The following is a 23,624-nucleotide window of genomic DNA, read 5'->3' as shown; positions in this document are numbered from 1 at the left end:
AGTGCCTCCACGAATATTTAGGGAAGAGAACGAAAATGGTTTTTAAAACATGGCTTTCTTCAACTGTGAGACTGACAAAGCGGTCCACCAGAGTCAGCCTGATGGTTTTGGAAGGTGCATTTCTAACAAAGATTAGAGAAACGTATGGAATCACAGAGAAAACACTTAGCCTCCACATCTATGAGTGCTAATTTGTGATGCAACCAGCAAACCAAATGCATTTCCCGCCTATTGAGACTGAGGCACCAGCTGCCTAGAGTAAAAAATGTCTCCAGGCTAAGAAAGCAGATCAGTGTCCTGACCAATCACTGGGACACTAACAGTAAAGTGTTTTCAGTAATACCAAGAACTTCAAGTTTTACCTCTGCGAGAATGCCCTGCTCTTGGCCTGCTGAGGAGACAATGAGTATTTCTTTCTTTTTTTTAAAAGAGGTTCTCCAGAAAAAACTGTAAAGACACTTGGCACTGAAGTCAATGATAAATAGAGATGTGGCTAGATTCTACCAGTGGGACATGAACAGCTTAACCCAAAGTGAGTCTACAGTAAAAACCAATGCATTTGCATTTCAGCAATTTGATCTCGGGCAAGTCTGTGATGCATTACAATGTTGGGATCACATCAAGCTTTCTGGCACTTGTCCAACCACAACATGAGGCTATGGGAACCCCACTGCATGGAGTTCCTTCACCACTGTTCAATTGCGCTCACCTCCCAAACCATAAAGCGTAATTAAAAGTCATCTGCATACCATGTAATGTAAGTGTAAATGGGAAGCACAACCACACGAGGCCCCCAGCAAAGAGAGAAAGAAATGCCTGGTGAACCATTCCATTCGGGTGCTTCTTGTTTTTCTTGACAGGACGCTTCTACCTGTGGTGAGATCCAATTTTGGCTGGAATCTCATCCTTAGAACCAGCTTTCCTGAACACTTTCTGCGGCAGCATCTGCCTTCTCCCACTCTTGGCGTGGCTAATTGTCTGGCTAATTCTTGGAGACAATCCTATGATGGTCCGGACACTACAGAGGAGAGGTAGGCCCTACGCAAATCAATTATATTGTGTAGCTCTGCACAGTGTCCAGAATGTTAACCTGGATATAGGACGTCTCTTCTCTGCAAGCTCTGGAGAGCAACATAGAGAATCAGTGGACTAGTCTCCTGGTCTTAATACCTTCCTGCTCCCAACTGACCAGTGTGTTTCCTGGTAACCAAAAGCAACACCCAGATCTAGTAGGAAGAGGAAAAGAAAACCAAGCACAATTTATCTCGGATCACAAAAGTATGCTAACTGGCTCTGAGAAATAAGCTGGTTCTAATTTTAACTGAACAATAGTATCTGGCCCTCATTTTTAAAAAGGCATTTTCATCAAGGATGTGCATTTCACTATTTCAGCACACAAGGGAACATTTGGGAATAGGGCTTAGGGAGTAAGACTTAGTTTTAAGCTTTCTTCAAAAACCCTTTAGCAGCAGGAAAATCCAGTGATTTCAGAATTAATTATTTTGATGTCAGTCCTTTCTTCAAGGGTGGAGGAAAAGAGTTGGGGGGATTGGATCCAAGACACAAAGGAAGGAAAGCTGGTAAATTTTAACAATATTTTTAGAACTAGCATCCTTAGAGAAAGAACAAAAGTACAAAATAAAAATAAAAAACCTTAATGAGTTCCTAGTTGAATCCCTCTCCTCAAATGGCAAAAATCTGGAAGGCAGATTTTTTTTTTTTTAAGAGAGCTGGAGTAAGTGTCAGAGGTGTGTACTTGCAAAGAAATGGAATTGGGAAGAATATAAAAGTCAGATAGACCTATATGTCTACTACCAAACTATGATTAATCCCTTATATCTCTCTGTAAGCAACAAGTTACAGATAGGTAATTTGTACTGCTCTCACCTATTAAAGGTGTCCAGCCTAGAATCAACTCAAGGGTCAAAACCCAGAGAGTCATAAAGATTCTTTTGTGGTTAAACATAGCTGGAATTTCTGAACTCATTTCATATCACCTTCTCTGGCTCTTTTGAAAGGTGTTTAATGGGAGTTTAGGTATTCCTGGGCAAATTAATTTACAAGAAGCTCAGACATTTTCCAGAAAGAAAAGGAGGGACTCCTTTCATAACGGCAAGTCATCTCTGCCATATCTAAAAACTCAGTGCATTTAATTTAAAAAAAAAATCTCCAAAACTGGAAGGAACCCGAAGGGTTCAAAATAGACGGTCTTGCAAAAATTCAAGTGTGGTAAAAGTCATCTCTGCAAAGTGTCTTGCAACATGGCAAGAAAGAACACAGCACCAATTCTGTGGTCATCTTTCAGCAAAAAGGTCTCCATGTCTTTTTACCAACTCTGATAGTGGCTTCCTGGAATACTACAGGCAGAATTATGAGGCTCAATTTTGACTAAAGTCACGAATGATCAAGGAAGTCTCTTCTTTTAATACGCTGCTCTGGCAATTCACTCATTTAGTCATTTATACAGTCAACAAACATTCGCTGAATGCCAACCAGCAAATGTTAGCAGCTGTGAATGGTCAGCAAAAAAAAGTCCTGAGGTCACATTCACAGTCCTCATGGAGTTCATTAATGAGCAGGACAGATAGTTTCTGTCCAAGTAATCACCAAAACAAATGCAAAAACTGCATTTGTTCTGGTGCAATTAAATGATGTACATGTGCTACAAGAGTGCCAAATTGGGGATTTGACCCAACTGAGAAAGTCCCATAAGGCCTGCCTGAAAAGGTGCTGTTGGATTGAGACTGAATTGGACCAGTAGGTGTTAACTAGGTGAGGAAAAGAAGAAAATGTGTTCCAGGCAGAGGGAATTGCATGTACAAGGCAGATAGCATGTTGGTTTGAATTTGTCTTTATCCTACCAACAAGGGAAGCCAGGGAAGGATTTTCAGCAGTGAGAGCTTGAGCGTGATGAGCATATCATGGGATGTACCTTTAGAATATTCAGTGGAAGGACTGATGCTGAAGCTGAAACTTCAGTAATTTGGCCACCTGATGTGAAGAACTGACTCCTTGGAGAAGACCCTGATGCTGGGAAAGATTGAAGGCAGGAGGAGAAGGGGACAACAGAGGACGAGATGGTTGGATGGCATCACCAACTCAATGGACATGAGTATGCAATGCATTGGGTAGTTGGTTGCTTCTGAGGAAAAAGTGAGATAATGTTTGTAAACTATGTGTACAGAAAACACTTGGTATAGACCTGGCTTGTGGAAATCATGCAATTATTCACACAAAACAATATTTATTTGGTACCCACTATGTGCTTGGCAAAGTGCAATAGTTAGGGGATTGTTGAATGAGCTACTCATGTTGAGTCATTGAGACTGCTATGGGCAGAGTCCTGCATGGGATGAGCTCAAAAGGCAGCCTGAATAGGGTAATGTCTCTCATGTGCCCACCTGCCTCAAAATCCCCAGACCCATGATTTTTCCCTCCCATTGGCCTGGGAATCTCAGGTCAGTTATGTGGGTGATGACAAGTGAGATCTGGGACTCATTTTCCCTGGGATGTCCTCTCTGACTGTTATCTATGAGGGATGCATACACAAACCAAACCAATTTAATAACTGCTGTGGGCCTGTTCAGTGCAGGTTGGGAACTGGGGTCTACAACTCCTAACACATCTGCTCACCCCTCCCCAAGTGCTTGGGTTTCAGGGGCATGGAGACCAGGAAGGCTTTAGTGCCAACAGTTGTCTGCTCTATCTCCCATGGTTCAACAGTATATTCTCAATGAGCTGTGACTCCAAGGTATGTGAAAAATAACAAAGATGAAATTAAAGTATCTCTGAGGGTTGGTAGTGATAAAATCTATTAGCAGGAGCAGTGGTAGTAATGGGAGCTCACACATGTTTGGAACATTTGTCTACCAGGCATGTGCAAATCACTTTATATACATTATACCTCACAAACAAACCTCTGAATCATATATTAGCCCAATTTACAGATGAGGAAACTGAAGCTCAGGGAGGTTCAGTATTTTGCTCATGATCACTCAACTAACAAGGGCTGGAATAAAAATTTAACCTATGTAGTGAAATTCCAGATGCCAAATGCAAAATCCACTTAAAGCTGTGTGGCAAAAATGTCTGTTCAAGCTTCATGGTGTGTCCAGCTATGAAGTCTGAGCAGCACACCCAACCTCTCTGGACCTCTGGCTCCTTCTCTGTAAGAGCATCAGCTCTTCCTCTTTGGTGGGAGTTGATGAGTTAATGTATATAAAGCCCTTTGACTCACACCTGGCACATGATAGGAGTTTAAAAGTACTAGCAGTCATTATGTGATCAAACATCCTAAGCCTAAGAGCTCTAGGCAGAACTATTCTTTATGAATGGCTGGCTGGAGACCATTCTCAAATGGGTTTCTGGCATCTACTTTAGGTATACAAAGATAAAAGGACCTCAGAATTTCTGGAATATCCATCTGCTTGCAACTCTGAATTGCCTCCTAAACATGGTGGAGTATATGTGGACTCAGACGGGCTATATAAAATCTGAGCGCTATCACTTATAAGCTCTGTATGTTGGGCTGGTTATTCTGTACTCTGAGTCTCAGTTATGGACCCCAGAAAGAGCAGGTAATCTTGACACATCACAGGGCTGCTGTGAGGACCATGGGACAGAGTAAGTCCCCCAGGGACACTGGATTCCCTTCCTGGCACAAAGTAAACTCTCAATAAAAATGGCATGCTTTTATAAACCAATTACTATTATTTTCAGACTAATTATCATCTGTAACAAGGATACATAAATTGACATTTTTTTCTTGCTCTGTGGCCAGGAGGGTCACAGAAGAATTTCAAATCTAAGTCAGGGAAAGAAGCCCATCCTCCTCCTTTGCTGCTTCTTTTTCCACAACAGTTCTTCAGACCCTGCTTTTAGCCCAGGCAGGAGCCTAACTGTGCATGGCTGGGGTTTCCCAAATGTGCCCCATGATACCCAAAACCAAGCCTGTCGTGAATAATGCAGGCTTTGTACAGTTTCCCAGGAGCAGATTGAAGGGCTACACTCAATCCTTCCTGGAATCCAGGAGTGCATTTTCATGATGCTGAGAAAGAAAAAAAGAAAACAAAAAACAGCCTTAAAAAAATTCTTTACTGGGAAGAGTATAGAGAGATTTGGGGAGGAAAGTATCTAAGAGACAAAAAGACAGATGTAATTCAAGGAGCTTGGTGGTAAGCCCTCTGCCAATCTTGTCTTTATAGCAGTGCAGCCTATTTCAGAAGAGCTGGACCTGTGAGGTGACCATCAATACTAGAACCATTGGCAAATACATAATAAATGCAATTTCATTATAAACCAAGATATAGTGCTCTCATCTATGGTTCTAGACTCTATGGCCAATGAATGCTGGAAATTATCAGAAGAGCTGAAGGTCAAGATGTGATGTAGCTCTTATGCACCCTCAACCCCGATGGTGGGGGCGAGTGTCTCCTCAGCAGCTGACTGACCTGAGACCTTTGGATCATGTACGCATCATAGCTGGACCCATGGTACTTGGCCGTAATATCTGGGCTGTAGCTAGCATCACAACTGCATGGTATGTTCGAAGTCAGGGCCTGTTTCTTAGGTCTACAAACCTGTGGGAGAAAGCTACAATGGTTATGTGAAGGAGGGGAGGATGCAGGGTGCGCAGGAAAGGAACTAGGAGGAAGCAAAGAAGGAGCCTCAACTTGACTTTCTGCGGCCAAGTGGGTGGAAAAACTAGTATAAAATGTGCACAGCCCCAAACGAAGTGGCCGATGGAAGTGGCCCCTAACTCCTGGATCAGCACTAGCAAGGCACGCCACTCTGTGGAATGACCCCAACACCCACCAGCGACTGCACCTTCCCTCTGCAGGAGAGGGCTCCCAGGCGCGGCGGTGTTTGTTTACTCGCTCTCTTAGGTAGGCAGCCCCATGAAAATGAGACTCTGGTTCATGGCCAAAGGATGCCTTTTCCTTCCTGGGGAGGGAAAGGGTTGGCCCAATTGTGACAGGAGGGAGCTTATCTTTTCAGGCATTCGGAGAACTTCAGAGCCACAGGTGGCCCCAGCTAAGCTATGATAGCCACATCGTGAGACCACAGGCCACTGAACCATTCTCTGTTGAGTGGGTTTCATAATGAAGCTGCAATCTAAGTGACTGTTTGTAACCATTGATTCCAAAAGCGCTCAGGTTATATATACCTGGAGGAGAAACCGTGTCTGAAGATTTCAGAGATGATTTTGCAATATGCTTTAGGTATAAATATTTCCATTTAAGCCACTTCCAGGAAGCCACACAAAAGACACACAGTGGCCTAGATGAGGGAAACATACGAAAATGTGGCAAATGAATGTTTAAAAAAGTATTTGACTAAATAATGGCTACAAGCATAGCCTGGCTATCTCCAAGCCTAGAGGCTGGGAGATGGTTCTTGGCCAGAAAGTTTGGGTAGAAATCATTGAAGAATCAAAGTTGGAAGTATGGAGCAAAGAAATCGAAAGAACTAGATAATGGGAGTCATTACTGGGCCCAGAAAGTGAGCAAGACAGAAGGTTAACAAGTTCTATGGGAAACAAAGTGCCCAGAATTTAATTAGTACTTTCTAGGATTTAGTCAGAAGTCATACAAAGTCCACCAGAAGGAAAAGAGCTGAGAGGTATTTCTGGGGAGAAGATGTGAATACAAAAGAAAGGAAAACAGCGCTGGCTGAGAACCACAGAAGCCCAGGCACATGCACAAAGACAGGAAAGCAATAAAATGTTCCAGCGACAACGTGGACTATTTTTCTCCTACCTGGTTTCACCTGCTTGTGCATGCAGGATGGACACGGCAAAACAAAGGGTAACTAAACCCAGAGAAAGCACTCCAAACCCACAACCCAGTGAAACACACCAGTCATGCAAAAGGCCCCACCTGCTGCTTTAACTGATGCACTAGTCGATCTTTTTCCCGCTTGAGGGCCATGACTTCTTCTTGTGTCTTTTTCTTCTTGGAGGCAGACAGTTCCAGCAAGGCAATGTTCGCATCTTTTTCACTGATTGCTGCAAGAAGTGCTTCCTGTCTGGTAAAAATAAAGATATGGTGATGATTTTTATAAAGTGAAAAAAATCAGCATTTATAGTTGAAGCGAGCCATGACGTGTTGTCTCAAGGGGAGGAATTTTGGATAGTGATTAAAAACAACTGCTTCCTTGGTTCTCAGAGGAATGGACAAAGTAGCTTGTATCAGAATACCTGAGAACTACTCACTGTGTCCTCTGAGACACAGCTTTTGATGGCTTCACAGACACAGCTGAATACAAGAAATGGAGGGAGTCAGTCTGCACATTCCTAAGACATCTACCCGTTTATCCATCCAGTAATTCAACTGTTGAATCCTTCCATCGATCTATCCATCCATTTGCCAGGTAAGGTTCTAGATACCCCAAGACAAGTCAATAAAGTTGGGCAGCAAATTCAATATCAAGTATTATTTGTATCATGCAAGAATTTCTTTTGAAAAAGGCATGCCGAGATATTTACTAGAGTCTCCTTTCAATTTTCAATGAAATTAGTAACGCTCCCCCGCCATTCTACCAAGAACCACTCATTTCTCAGTCTTCCTTACCTCAGTAATTTTAACATCAACCACTAAGTAGCCCAAGTCTCTCAATTAGAAGTTATCCTTGACTCCCTTTCTTCCTGTTCACTCAGAGCCAATCCATCAACAATTTCATTAGGTTTTACACCAAAATACATCCCCTATCTCAATTAACTTACTGTTACAAACTTATCCCACCCGCCAGCAACTACTTGTGTAGCTTCACCACTTGCCACACTGGTACAGAGACCAAAGTAATCTTTAAAGCAATATAAATCCAGATTCCACCATTCTGTTGAATGAAAAGTCCATCCCATCACCCACTAAACTTCGGATTCAGATCCTTTACTGATGCCTGCAACTCGTTATACCAGCTGACCCTGAGCATCTCTCTGAGGTCGTCTTGTTCTTTCTTTCCCTCCTCAGCCACTGGCCTCCTGCACATTCTGTTCCTGATCTCTTTCCAGTCCCTGAAAATATTGCACTTGTTCTCACCTCTTGAGCTTGGCCTCTGCCATTCCCTCTGCCTGGAATACCTTTGCCACAAACAGCACCTTTCATGTTTCAGCTCAAAAAAGCCCTCTCTAGCCACTCTCCCTTGAGGTGACTTCTCACCTTCCACCTTGTGCCCAAGCTACTGGTCTGTCACGTTACACTGTTTTTTGTTTTCATAGAACTGTTCACTGCTTGAAACAATCTTAAGATATTTACTATTGTTTGTTTTCCAGAATTGACACTCCATGAATTGGAACCCCATTGCCTTGTGAACCACCAATTCTCCAGCTTCTAGAAGAGCACAAAGCAGGAGTCAAAAATGTTTATTCAATAAATAAATAAGTTCAGTTTATACTTCCTAAAAACTTTTAAGACACCACTGGAAAACTCTCTCACTAAAAAAAAAATGACAGTGCTTTGACTACTGATTAATTGCTGATCACTGCTTACTTAGAAAAGTATTACAGCTGCTTCCTCCCATTTTATAGTTCAATTTTCTGTCAACATCTGTCACAAATTTTAACCTAGAATTTTCTGAGACTATTACTGACTAGGAAATGGCCCTCCTGGTATGTTTCATTTAGTCCTCTTTTCCTCTGAGGAGGCCTCGTCTCAATCATTTGTGTCACTTCAGCAATAGTCTAGATAATTTAGAAGACCCAATAGCCCTAGGAAAGCCTCCATACTGAGTACTTTTTTCCACACAAGCCCCAAGACGGAAACCTGGTCATGGTCCTGTTTTGCCTTTCTTTAATTCCCATCACCAGACCAGGCCCTCTCCAGATGTTTGGACAAGATGGTCATTATTTGGATCTCAGATTTCTTTTCCTTTTCACTGCAGGGATTTGTATGGACTTTTCTGGGCCAGGCAGTAGGAGCTTCTGTCTGAGGCCCAATCAGACATGTGAGCAGCAGAAATGTTGGGAAATAGCTCCACTTTCCAGAAGAAAACCAGTGTAGGCTAGACTACAAATAACAGCATTAATAGTCAACTTCACAGAGCCTGTCTCTTTCTGGATAACATCTTGAGACAACAGAAATGTTGGCCATTCACAGCCACTGCATATTTATATATAAGGCCAAGATGAAGAGGCTGCATAGACTTCAAATCAGGGAGAGCTCAACTGCTATCTACTCCAATTTAGCTACAACACACCCAAGGTGATTGCAATAGTTTTTGCCACTCTGCTCCAAATAGAAATTTACAAGTGAAACTTTTTATTTTTTATTTTATTTTTTTAAATATAATTTAAATGGAAACAACTGAAAAGATCATTATTTGGAAAATTGGGAGTTGATAGCACATTATGCTATATCCCAAAGAGTCACTTTTATAGCTCTATGCAGCCATTTAAAATGCTGATTTAAAAAATGTAATGATACACAAGAACATGTATGTTTGTTGAGAGACTCCATGAGCCTCATGTTTCTGCATATTTTATGAGCAAAGGTGCTACCTTCTGTTCTCACAGGTTTCCAAGGATTGTTTAGAGTGAATAGCCTTTAGAGATATACAGTGTTCCCCTTACAATCAAAAGCTAAATATACTACTGCCTTGTATAATAGTGTTTCTTTGCAGAGCAAAGGACAGACATCTTATTGCCCTGTCTTATAAAAGATTCAAGTTCCCTGAACTCAGGGTTGCTCTCCTTCAGTGCAACCCATTACATATACAGCTATTCATCTGGCCCTCTTGTCTTGCCTCCAAAGAACTTGGGGAATGGAACGGGGTCTTGACATAAATATACTGATGCTTGAGCATAAAGCCAATGCCTCTAACCCCAAAGTCTCTGGTTCTCCGCCTGCATCCCTGAAACAGAGGCAGGCAAACCTGTTAGCATGTCAATAAGAAAACTTTCAGACCCTTCACAGCTCTTGACATGCAAATGTATACACAATATCCCCCAAACAAAAACCATATTCATAGAAAGAAATGAGAGGGAAAACACTAAAATGCTAACAGCCATTATCTAATGGTGGTGAAATAGATAGGCTGGTTTTTTACTTTTTCTTATGCTTATATCTTTCTATGTTATACTTCCCTCCCACAAAATATCGTAAGAACAAACACTTAAAGATTGTAGATGAAGCGCTTCAGTCACAAAATAAACTGCAGGTACATGCTTCAAATATTTGGCATATCTAAAATTTGCTTATTTTTCCCATCAAGGTACATATGTTCTTTCTGTCCTTCTCATTCTTTATGCACAGGTAGGTGTACACACACATTTTCACACACGTACCCATCTGGTGCAATCTCATCATCTCCCACTTGGACAATTACAACAATCTCCTAACTAGCCTCCTGATGTCCACTTTCATTCCTGTGTTCCGTGACCCTTTTAAATTCATTTTCCTCTTCTAGATCAAAATTCAGAATGACATAACTTTAGTAATTGTATAGAAAAAGCAAGAGAGTTCCAGAAAAACGTCTACTTCTGCTTTATTGACTATACCAAATCTTTGACTATGTCGATCACAACAAACTAGAAAATTCTTCAAGAGTTGGGAATACCAGACCACCTGACCTGCCTCCTGAAAATCTGTCTGCAGGTCAAGAAGCAACAGTTAGAACTAGATATAGAACAATGGACTGGTTCTAAATTGGGAAAGGAGTACATCAAGGCTGTATATTGTCAACCTGCCCATTTAACTTATATGCAGAGTACATCATACGAACTGTTGGGCTGGATGAAGCATGAGCTGGAATCAAGATTGCCGGGAGAAATATCAATAACTTCAGATATGCAGATGACACCACCATTATGACAGAAAGCAGAGGAACTAAAAAGCCTCTTGATGAAAGTGAAAGAGAAGAGTGAAAAAACTGGCTTAAAACTCAGCATTCAGAAAACTAAGATCATGGCATCTGGTCCCATCACTTCATGGCAAACAGATGGAGAAACAACGGGAACAGTGACAGACTTTATTTTCTTGGGCTCCAAAATTACTGCAGATGGTGACTGCAGCCATGAAATCAAAAGACGTTTGCTCCTTGGAAGAAAAGCTATGACCAACCTAGACAGCATATTAAAAAGTTGAGACATTAGTTTGCTGACAAAGGTGTGTCTAGTCAAAGTTATGGTTTTTTCAGTAGTCATGTATGGATGTGAGAGCTGGACCATAAAGAAAGCTGAGTGCTGAAGAATTGATGCTTTTGAACTGTGATGTTGGAGAAGACTCTTGAGAGTCCTTTGGACTGCAAGGAGATCCAACCAGTCCATCCTAAAGGAAATCAGTCCCGAATATTCATTGGAAGGACTCATGTTGAAGCTGAAGTTCCAATACTTTGGCCATCTGATGCAAAGAACTGACTTATTGGAAAAGACCCTGATGCTGGGAAAGACTGAAGGCAGGAAGAGAAGGGGATGACAGAGGATGAGATGGTTGGATGGCATCACCGACTTGATGGACATGAGTTTGAGCAAGCTCTGGGAGTTGGTGATGGACAGGGAGGCCTGGGATGCTGCAGTCCATGGGGTTGCAAAAAGTCAGACACAACTGAGCGACTAAACTGACTGAAAATTTATCATCAACCTAAAGAATGACCCCTCTAAACTCCTTTTCTCCTACAGTTCTATAACTTGGGCTTTTCATGTATTTAACATGTATTGCTCTTCTTATAATACATCAAAAGTCCCAGCAAATTAATTTCTAATTCCTAGTTTTCTCTCAATAAGAAACATATTAATCCTCAAATCTCTACAGATGTTGCCACTAAATAGAGCCTCAAATCTAATAATTCTTAATTAGTAAACCTCAAGATAAATTTAAAATCATTTTTATAAAAGTATATTTAAACTACTTACTCATCAATGCTAATATCCATACAAAATAACAATTTTGTTCTTCATAAACTTGTCCTTATCATATTATTTGTTTTATTTTTGTTTACTCTTGGCTAAAAAATCTTTTTATAAGTACTAGTATTATGCAATGATAGAACTCTGAATAAAATTAATGTAACAATGATTATACATATTCAGAAACCCTCATTTAAAGACTGGCCTTAAACTAATGATTTTTTTTCCTAAAATATCTTGATTGATATCTATATTCAGTAACTCCTGTCTACTTAAATCAAAGAATAATTGGCAAAGGGTTTTTTAAATTACACAAAACTAGAAAAACATGAACATTTCATACTTAGGATATTTGGAGAGATGTTCTGAATATGTTAAGGTTATATCTAGCCATTTCCTAGATATACCCTTACAGGGATGTCAGGCAAAGCAAATTCTTAATTCTAGGCTGACAAAGCCATTACATTTGTTTTTTAAAAGCAAAAATCTTCATGTTTTTAAAATAACTTTTTATAAATCTGATACATCTTAACTAATAGATTATACCATTATGAGTTAACTCTGCATGGTTATGGATTTTCATTAATCATAGTTTCAAAGTCAGGGTTTTTTGCTTTTTTTGTTTTTTTTGAGGGTAAGGGATACTAAATATAAGTTTTTTCAAAGAATAACTTCATCTGTTAGCCCTATATTGGATTCTAAGTTTTGATAATTCTCATAGGGCACTGTGCTGATATATCTAACTTAGAGCACTCAATGATAAATACTTAACTGTTTTTAGAAAATACCAGATGCTGACAAAAACTAGGAAGCTTAAATATCCTCCTTTTGGGGGGCTTAAAAAAGCTGAGAAAATTGAAGTATTTGCAATTTTGATATATCCTTTACATCTATTTTTTTTAAGGCTTAAGTATAAAGAGTATACACATGGCTATAAATCAGAAATACAAAGAAAAACCCTCATTAATTTCCTCACCAAGTGAGCCACCTTCTAAATTCAAAGCCAGATTTACAGTGCTTCAGAAAACGTCACTGTCCCATCAGCAAGAAGAAAGTTTCTCTGAAGTCACTTTCAGCACTCAGTCCTTTTTGCTTATTCACCGACAGCTTGGAAAGGAACATATATACTCGTCTTTAGACAGTTAGTGGGGTTAAGTATATGCCAAAGGCTTGCAAAATTATCTTTAGAACACTGCAATGCTTTGGTATACAATTACTAAGGTGATCTGTCCATGCCCCAAAATGTAACTTAAAATATGAAAAGGAAGCCCAAATATGCTAGAAGGGAAGATAAGATAATGCAAAGAGAAATAAATCTATAAGGGTCTGCTGAATGCCAAGCTAAGAAAGTGGGCCACAGACGGCATTTTATCAAAGTGCAGCCTAAACAAACGTCAAGGGGAATAATTTCTTTAACAAATATGGGCAACAATGAAGGAAAAGAGAGGGGAATTCTGTGCCCCTGCATGCATTTAGTCAGGGTTAACAATGGATAAAAATATGTGCAAGAACACATTTAATAACCCTAAGCTGTCATTCAGTTTGTAGGAGGTAGTCAAGATACAGCTAATAAAACACCAAAAAAATGGTTTTAGCCACCCTGAAAAAAATCCTCAATGGAATAAAACAAAAGAGGACTGAAGGGCATCTCCTGCCAAGATAAATGCCCTCTTTCCAGAGTTGCCTATGGCTAACCTTCACAAAGAGAGTTCTACAATCCTCAGACGGTAATACATTCCTACGTCACTTATCACAGTCAATTTAAAAGGGAGCTTTATAAACATTTCTATTTCACTCCCTGTTGCTGGCGTTCTTTTAATGATGACTTGAGCTCTGAAAGAGGATTGAAAATTAATTTTAGGAGTTGTAAATGAGGCAGGCCAATTAGGAACTGTTATAAATTAGATTGTGGGGAGAAGCATTAACACAGTTTTTCCTGTGGGCTCTTGTTTTAGTTAGCTGGCCCATCTTTAGGAACACATTCAATTACAAAAGCAGATGCTTAAAAAATGCATTCCATTAAGAAATGTTTGGATAATTTCAAGGGAAAACCTATATTATGTATGGTGCTTAGCCCACAGTCATGTTCTAATCATACTGTGGGGAAAAATTCCGCTCAATCAACTTTTCCCAGTTAATTACTGTTTTCTTTCCCTTATGACCCTGAATCTTCAACCATAAGTTCAGTAGGAGGTGACTTAAGACAGACGGTGACGAAAGATCCTGTTCAAAACAGCCTCTCTCTTACCCCTGGTGTGAGAGTAAGGTTTGCCACAATCAACCCTGCAGATAGATGCTCATTTGCCTAAATTTTAAAAGCTGTATTTTCAAACAGCACAGTGAGAAAGAAAAGGCTTTTGGTAACAATTAATATCAACACTACCCACCAGTAGAATGATGTATTGTGTATACAGAAGGCCCACGCAGAAAATGAAGCAGCTTGCATGAGGTGGGCCCACAGGGTGAGATATATTTGAACAATGTGAGTTTCACCAAGGACAAAGAACAGACCAGATTTGTAAAAGCGAAGCTTTGGCAGCCCAGACTCCTTAATGTGGTTTGCTCTCCGTCGCCCACCTAAAACTGACCTCAAGAAATCGTTTACTCCAATTACAGAGAATTTTGTCTTTGAAATTTAATAGCACATGACTGGAATTTCCTAACACAGGGGCTACGAGTCCTGTGGAAGTTCTTTGCTCTGCTTTGTGCACTGGTTTCTACCCCACTACTCTCTCAGGGCACAACCCAGGGAGGCAGCCGGCTCATCCTTGAGCTCCTACTGCAATCGGTCCAGCATCCTGTGCTTCAGAATACAAAGATGCCTGCACCTCTCGGCATCCTTCTGCAAAGGGATACGGGTGAGTCTGAGTCAAACTGATTTTCCCATGTGGAAAAGGCCTGAGGCCAGACAACGATCAGTGCCAGAAGAGGTATTGCCTTCATCTTAAACCAGTTTCTCCATCCCTAGACCTTTGGAGATTGATAAAAAGACAATAAGGAATGGGAAGGACCACTGTCCAGGTTCTGGCAAAGGACATTTGTGAAGCATTATTGACTATTGTGTGCCTGATCCAGAGAGAGAGACAGAGGGGGAGAGAGGGAGAGATGAGAAAGAAAAAAAGAAATACTTCTTTTGTTTATTGTGATTTTTGAAAACTCATCAATACAAATATAGTATTACTCAAATTCTTTAGAAGAGAAGACCCTTAGTGTCTAATTTTTGGAACTGAATATACCTGGGCTTGAATCTCAGCAATATCTTTGTTTTCATGCCCATGGGCAAGTTACTTTATGACTCTGAAACTTCTATTTCCTCATAATGAACTAAGGAAAGACAATAGTAACTCTCTCAGAGTGTTGTAAGAGGTAAACATGATAATGCAAGTAGAGATTCTGACCAGTGTCTGACAGGACCACACAAATGTTAGCGATCATTTATTATTACATAAGATGGACACCACAAAATGTAACGACTCAAGAGTTTTACATTAACTTCTATCAGGTTCCTCTTCAATATCTAAATATGCCAGTGGGTCTCTTATTTTCAAGACAGACTCTCAGAGAAGCCTCTGAAATTGGTTTCTATTAAGCTGCCCATTTGACTTTCATGAGCTGATAACTGTTTTGCAAACAAACTTAAAGGAGAGAATAGAGCTTAAATGTGGAGAAGAATATCCCTATCATAGAAGAGTTGTATCCCAGACCAGCCTGGTCTGACTGTGGAGTATCATCCTGTCCGAATTGATAGGAAAGGCCACACAAAGGTGGGCATCCTGTCCGAATTGATAGGAAAGGCCACACAAAGGTGGGCAAGCCGTGATTCCTGCGGTGTGAAAAATGGAAATGTTGTTCTGAAAAGTGACCTTTTAAAAGGCAAGGTCAAGAACAAAATCTAATCAAAGTCAAACAACTTCACAACAAAACAAAAAATCTTCCATTAAAAACAAACAAACAAACAAAAATTGGTAAATTTGGAAGACAGTGAGGGCAAGTGAAATGAAAGGACTCTGTGACCCACAAGACTACGCTGTGTCAGTATAATGTTCTATGATGCTCATTCATTCTTGTTGTTTACATCCAGTGATGAGAAGGCTCCTCTGTAGAGCATTTAACTCTGCCAAAGTGGTTTTCTATATAAAATACACCCAACCAGACTCCCTGGGTTATTGATGGTTGATAATAAGAAAACTAAATACAACTGGACTTCACTGTGAGCCAGTGTCCATGGATGATCAGTTACTGTCAAGAGACTTGACTCATTACATTAACTCTTTGGTTGACTTCAAGGCTTGGCCCCTAGGGTATCCAACCATTTTTTTTTCATATTGGTAAGAAGTATATATGGATGTGTATATTATATATTTTAATTTCCCTTTATATTTAAGGTTACTAAGATTTGTTAGTAAGCCCTGCACAGAACAGCAAGCTGCACTCTTGTATCTTGAAATAAATATTTCCCTTCTTAATTTGAAATTTTTGTGTTAAATCAAACCTCCTTTTGTTTATGTTTACATGGAATAGAATATCCCCAGAGGCTATATTATAATGAAAAACAAAGCAGATTTTCATGTCATTGCTCTAAGAGGGATATGAGCAGAAGGGGGCACATTCCAGAATTTCGTTAATGCAACATTTGAAGAAAATTGAATTAAGGCTTTGTGTGGCAGATCTTAGTAGAGAGAAATACAAACAACTGCGTTTGTTGGAAGCAGCTTCTTTGAGAGACTTCCCATTCATGGGAGGGAAAAAGGCAGTTGTGCTCCTGCACTGGAGGAGGAAACACAGAGTGGTGTGCTCATGGTGTGCTGTGGATGACGGTACTGACCAGGCAAAGAGCAGGTTTCTAGGAGGGGCAGGAAAATGATATATGACAAAGAGGGCGTGCTAAACAGATTCCCATCAACTTGAACCTGTTCTCCCTTGCTGTGCCTGCCACAGAACTGAACAATGATTTAGGATAATCTATAGGAGTCTTCCTTTGGAAAGCTGATGATTTCTAAAGTACGCTCAAGGATGAGATTGGGCGCGTAAATCTCTGAGAAGTCTGGGTTTGAGGTCTGCCATCTCGTGGCCATTGCAATAAATTCTGCCCTTTTCCACTCCCCCACCCCTCCTGCCCCCAAGGTAGTTGTACCTTTGTAATCTATATTCTAAAGAGGTATCACAAAGGGTGCTTATTTTAAAAAAAAAAAAAAAGAAGAACTTTAGCCACAGGAGAGCTCCACAATGCAGAGGGAGTTAAGGCATTTCACATTCTAATCCCCTTTCTGCTTACATTTTTCATTCCTTGATGAAAGCTTACAATCAAATTATCACTTATCAAATTATCAAATAATCATTCCATATGGGATTAAACCTGCTGAGAAGTCAATTAAGAGGTGATAGGTATGTTTTAGATGCCTATTTCAAGATGAAACTTAATTGACACATAGTTACCTACAAAGGAATGAAAGTCCCAGTTCTTCTGTTCTTGTCACAGATTTGCTAAGAGATTATATAGAATAAAGTAGATTGTAAATTCAACATGGCTTTGCACCTAAAAACTAAGAGGATATGTTTTTCTGGAAATAACTTAAAATTCCAAACAACAGAAATTAAAAATACACACTTCGACATTGTGAGGGAAACAAGTGAGACCAAATTGATCACAGTTCTATGTTGGAAAGAAACTGCTAAAATGCCACCATGAAAACACACAACCTTTCAAAAGGACACTCACTAACCACTTGCTGACTATGTCAATGGGAGACAAAGCAAATGCACATGGCCATTTGCTTGACAAGGCTTCACCCACGTACTATAACCTATAGATGAAAAAGAGATGCAGATGCAAGAGCAGATTCAAAGACCATAAATTCATTTCAGAGCCCAAATTAAAGAGCAAAGTTTGTGTGTATGTGTGTGTGTCCAAATACACACACACACACACCTAAAATATAACATTACTAAGCAACTGATTTAAAAGACATGCAGAACAAAGAGCTGCAAAAATAAGCTAGTGAGTACAAAAAATAATGAGAAGCCGTGTGGTAGTTTCCTAACATTTCTGGATTCATGAATACAATATGTGGGACAGTACTAGAGGGCTCCTTCTCAGAGGGTGAAGGAACATGAAACCAGACAGCGGATGCAGAAGGAGAGAGTCTGGTAAACTACCTGAAAGCACTCCACATCTGGAAAGAATCGCGGAGGAACCAGCCCAAGACACCGTGGTATAGAAAGCAGTCTCAGATTTACAGTATGGGTGGCCCTGTGGCTCATGGAGGTGAAATTGCTACTCTGGGAGGAGCGATCACTAGAGGCCGGAACATTCTGACGTGAAATTACAAAGTTCAACCAGAAGCAGCTGAGATGAACGTGTTCTTCTGGGATGGCTGTTTACTGGCCACACTAGGAAAACTAAACCAAACAGATGATCAGAGCTCAGTTCTTCACTCCCTTCAACACAGTGCCCACTGTATACCAGGTATAAGAGTTGGAAAAACAAACAAACGACACAACCCCTGCTTCCTTGGAGCTTACCAAATAGCAGACCTCGGAGACTCTCCATACACAGTCATGAGATGAGTTGACCCTGAAATAATGTCACAAAACATAAGGAAACGCCCATCTATTTCCATTGGGAACAAATACCAGACCATCAGCAATACCATGCAGAGAAGATATCCATGAATTCAGGCATGAGAATCAACAAGGCATCTCCACCCATGCATACCAGATACTGGATAACTGATTCAAAAGCTCCCTCCCATCCTGTCCTCTTCATTCTCAGAGTCCAGTGCAATCCAGCTATGATCCAGAAGCTCAAAAACAAATGAATAAATAGAAACACAAAATCTTATGTTTATAGCTATTAGGCTGAATAATATGAAGGGCTTGTTGTAGATCAGAAACAGTCAGGTATCAGCAGTTCTATGTAATTCAACCTAACAGTTTTCTTTTGTAATGAAAGCAGCTTTACTGGTTTCTTTTTCACTTGTTTATAACAGGTACCCATTTTCATTCTTTATCACTTTCTACTCTCGAAGATTTAAAAGGCTGAGGCATTTCCCTCTCCGCAATACCCAATTCTTTATGCCACATGGACCCAAGACTAACCACCAGAGGCAATTAATCCAGTCCACAAGAGAGAGACTGCTACACAAATCAGAGGAGGAGGGCGGATTAGAAGCCTAGAAAGGTGACAGAGCTCAGTTCCTTTCAGACCTGGAAAACCACTTAGTGAGAAACATCCTGGTGACCAGACCCCAACCTGACACTGATTACCACTCCCAGAGGTTCTGACCTGTTGACCGACTGCTTTGAGATCAGATCATCTATCTCCCAGGACAGCCTTGAGGCTGCCCAGCCCCGCTGAACAGCAACGGAGCACCTTCTTTAGATTTGAACTTCAAGGCACAGGACATAAGGCTTAAGTTCAAAGAAGAATGGGGCTGCAGAACTCTTAATGGGGTTTCCAAAGTCTCATTGATAAAGAGAGCACCTCTGAGGATAGCAACACACTCGTGCGTTAGCAGCATAAGAGAGCATCAGTGTTGTCAACCAGTGTCTTAATCCCCATCTGTATCTGAAAAGAACTCACCATTTAAAAAAAAAAAAAAATGCTAAGTGCTTGGCAACAGATAAGGCTTACAAACTCCTCTGGTGAAGAAAGCATATGAAAACTTAAGTCACAAAAGATAAATAATTGCTGATTAATGAATGACTCCATTGTTAGGATAAAAGATCACTGATAGACAAATAAATCATTAATAAATCATTGTGTTTGCTGTATGATATACAAGACATAAATGAAGTACATTGTTTCCTTTTGTCCTCTCAAATTATCCTTCAAGGAGAAAGTTATCAATCATCACTCTTAGTTTAAAGTTAAGTAAACTGAGCCTGTGTGATTTAAGTAGATTGCCCAAAGTTGTCTGGGTGACTTGGTCATTTTGCTAAAATGCTTGATAGTAGGAAGGAAGGAACATCCCTTTGGTCTGGGATGATGGAGGTAAACTCACAGAGAGGGCAGGGGTGACAGCTGGGTGTGAAGAAGAGCTCCACTGGAAAGGCTCTAGAGGGAAAGAGGAACTTCCAGATGGTGATCAGCCTTTGAGGAAATGTTAACAGGACTTGTGTGCTACATGCTAAGTCACTTCAGTCGTGTCTGACTCTGTGCAACCCTATGGACTGTAGCCTGTGAGCTCCTCTGTCCATGGTATTCTCCAGGCAAGAATACTGGAGTGGGTTGCCATTCCCTTCTCCATGGGATCTTCCCAACCCAGGGATCGAGGCCATGTCTCTTACATCTCTTGCACTGGCAGGCGGGTTCTTCACCACTAGTGCCACCTGAGAAGCCATTTAAAACTATTTCTCTCTTGCTTATTTATGCTTATTTCCAGCTGTACAACTTCCAGGAATGTTAGGGTACCATCAAGGAAAAGTGTGGCCAAACAATAATTCCTAAGTGCCAACCCAAAGACTGGTACTGGCTCATGCTGAAGTTGTCATACACATATGGTTGCAAGCACATACTCACACATGCACATACAAGTCCCTGCACACTCATTCACATACACGCATGACGATATAAACCAATATTGTGGCAGTAATATTGCCAAAACTTTGTAAGTAATGGCAAACTTTTATTCTAAAATTAGGTAATGCCCTTCCTACTTGCTGATGTAAAAATGCCCTTTTATCCAATGATGATGACTGTAGTTAACATGTGAAGAGTCTCATTTAATAGTTTAATTAGGTTATCAAGCTTTATATTGTTTTCAAAAATATTTTTTCATATTATTGGTTCATAACATCCAAAGTCTAGAAAGCATTCATTTGATTCCTAACTATTATTATAATGAGGGTGTATATGAAGAATTACTTTGCCCCCTCCATTGGGGCATTACTTTGCCCTCTTCACTGTTCTACATAGATCGGGGCTTGTCTTTCTTTTTAAAAAATGCTTGACATTTCCCTAAATATTGCTGAGGTTTCCAAGCGGGCCACCTTATAAACTAATAAATGTCACGTTGAACTTAAATTGTTCTTACTAAGTGACCAACCCTTTGAAAAGAAGGAAGTCCATTTCAGATATGATATCCATAGGACATGTGGATATTAATTTTTATTTCACAAATAAGCCTTGTCAGGCATAAACTCCATGTTTTTCTAGAGGCCCTCAATTATCGCAGAAAGAAAAATTGAGTTGGTTAACATTAGTCTTTAAGAAAACCACATCCACAAGTGGCCAGAAGATTCAGTGCAAACCTGCTTCTCTTCCCATTGTCTGTTTTGTTGGATTTCTAATGCAATGAATGTAGGAATAATCAATGTCTCAGAAGACTTAGGAACATGGTAGTATTCCTTCAACTATCTCCTAAAGTGACTATAGATAAGGATTATACCAGGGTGGTCCTAAGATATGAATCAGGACCTAAGGATTGAAGTCACAGGTAGGTGAGGCTGATACCAATTCAATAACAGGAAGAACTCTAGCTAAGTCACAGATGTCAAACAATAGCACAGGTTTCCTCGTCCTCATCTCTGAAGGTACTGGTACAGGTACCAGAGGACCATCTTGAGCAATTCCCAGAGAACGAATTCTAACAAAGGATGAGTGATGTGACTAAACCTGTTTTAGTTGATGTCTTTGGACTATAAGCAGCAGAAACTGATTCTGGATAACTTAGCAAAGAGAGGATGTATTAGAGGGATGCTCGGATGGAACAAAGAAGAAAAAAGAGAGCTTTAGGAAGGTCCATGAGAGAATCACTCCAGGACCCTCATAGCAAGAATCCCCAAATCTTTCTTAGAATCCTTATATAATAACTATGCTACAATCTTTAGGCTTAATAGACAAAAGAGTGAATTTCAACCTTCCCAGAAAGGAAATAGATTAGCCCAACTCAGATCAATAAGCTACAACTTGGGATCCCTAGCACTGGGAACTCACCCTAAATAACTGCTTCACATAAACAGGGATAGCTATGATTTGGGAGCAATTGCTAATTGGGAATCACTCTACTGATCTTACAGCCTGAGGGTCTATTTCAGTGGTGTGGCTGGAACTGGCTGTTACTGGCTGCTGCTGCTGCTGCTAAGTCACTTCAATCGTGTCAAACTCTGTGTGACCCCATAGACAGCAGCCCACCAGGCTCCCGTGTCCCTGGGATTCTCCAGGCAAGAACACTGGAGTCGGTTGCCATTTCCTTCTCCAATGCATGAAAGTGAAAAGTTAAAGGGAAGTCGCTCAGTCGTGTCCGACTTTTCACGACCCCATGGGCTGCAGCCGACCAGGCTCCTCCGTCCATGGGATTCTCCAGGCGAGAGTACTGGAGTGGGGTGCCATCGCCTTCTCCCTGTCACTGGCTAGCAGGAGTCAATTATGTGCATCTCTTTCCACCTCCATGGTCAGTCTCTACCTTAGCCATGGGAGGAGTATTTATACCATGGAAATTGGCAAATATTACAAATGAGGGTATTTTCCCCACTGACATGGCTTAGGAGCACACCATTGTTCTATTTCAAGATATACAGAACCACCTTGCCAAGCTGCTAGACACACAAAAGGACATGCCATAGATTCCACAACTGGGTATGTTTTCTAATATTTGCTGACGCTCATCACCACTTTTTGTGTGTGTCCTGAACACTACACTATCCTAAAGCACTATACTACTATGACACTACACACTGTACTATTCTAACTTCTTTATGTATATTAACTCATTCAATCTCCATAGTAATTTTAAGAGGTAGGTGCTATCTTTTCCCCATGTGACAGACAAGGAAATAGAGACAGATTGGGATGAATTAGTTTGCCTGAGTTCACATGGCAAATAAATGGCAAAGTGCAAATTTGAACCTGGGCAGTCTATAATTTGATAAGTCCTCAAAGTTAGACAGTGTGTAACTACTGTTCAAGGTTGTGATACCCTTGACACAGAGAAACAAGACAATGCAATTGCTCTGAATCTTGTGAGGACTTGGCTGAATCTCAGTAAGGATCTTCCATCAGTCACAGTGCTGCTATCAGCGAGACCAGCCCAGGACAGCTCCCAACAAGTACTTGGCAGTTCATTCTTTTCATTACCCAGTATGCCCAAGGGATCAAGGCTAAATTCAAAAGCTGCTGCTGCTGCTAAGTCACTTCAGTCGTGTCCGACTCTGTGCGACCCCATAGTTGGCAGCCCACCAGGCTCCCCCATCCCTGGGATTCTCCAGGCAAGAACACTGGAGTGGGTTGCCATTTCCTTTACAATGCATGAAAGTGAAAAGTGAAAGTGAAGTCACTTAGTTGTGTCCGACTCTTCGCGACCCCATGGACTGCAGCCTACCAGGCTCCTCCTCCTCATGGACTGCAGCCTACCAGGCTCCTCTGTCCATGGGATTTTCCAGGCAAGAATACTGGAGTGGGTTGCCATTGCCTTGTCCATCAAAATCTGCTACAAATTCACAAAGAGATTCAAAGTGTACCGTGCTAGAACTCCCCAAGGGAGTGAAAACAGTACTTTAGGACTCAGCAGTCAGTGCATATAATGTGGATGTTACTGAATGGGCCCTGATGCCACAACCCCAGTAAGAAAGGGGAGAGAAGTCTGGACCTTCAACCAACCTCCACCACTAGTGCAACTGGGAGGCAGGCACTGAAAGCAGAAAGCAGGGGCCTAATGGAAACAGTCACATGATTTCAGATGTGTGCCTTGGACAGGTCGCTTACCATTATGCATCTTAGCTGTGGGGCCTGTAAAATGAAAATGCTGTTACCTACTCCCAAGGTCACTGAGGTTCAAATGAG

The 23,624-nt window shown here is 40.8% G+C and overlaps 1 protein-coding gene across 7 annotated transcripts in view; it reads right to left on the bottom strand.

The window, feature by feature from the left end:
• ERC2 (ELKS/RAB6-interacting/CAST family member 2) overlaps positions 1-23,624 on the bottom strand; it is a 996,291-nt gene that overhangs the window by 224,597 nt on the left and 748,070 nt on the right. For all 7 annotated transcript variants that reach the window (XM_018038455.1, XM_018038458.1, XM_018038452.1 and 4 more), the window contains one exon: positions 6,879-7,026. In XM_018038455.1, the coding sequence (XP_017893944.1) occupies positions 6,879-7,026 (148 nt within the window). The remainder of the gene's footprint in view (positions 1-6,878; positions 7,027-23,624) is intronic.

This window comes from Capra hircus, chromosome 22, assembly GCF_001704415.2.
Source record: "Capra hircus breed San Clemente chromosome 22, ASM170441v1, whole genome shotgun sequence".
Classification (NCBI taxonomy): Eukaryota; Metazoa; Chordata; class Mammalia; order Artiodactyla; family Bovidae; genus Capra; species Capra hircus.
The sequence above is the reverse complement of the archived record's forward strand: the minus strand, read 5'-3'. Positions and strand labels throughout refer to the sequence as shown.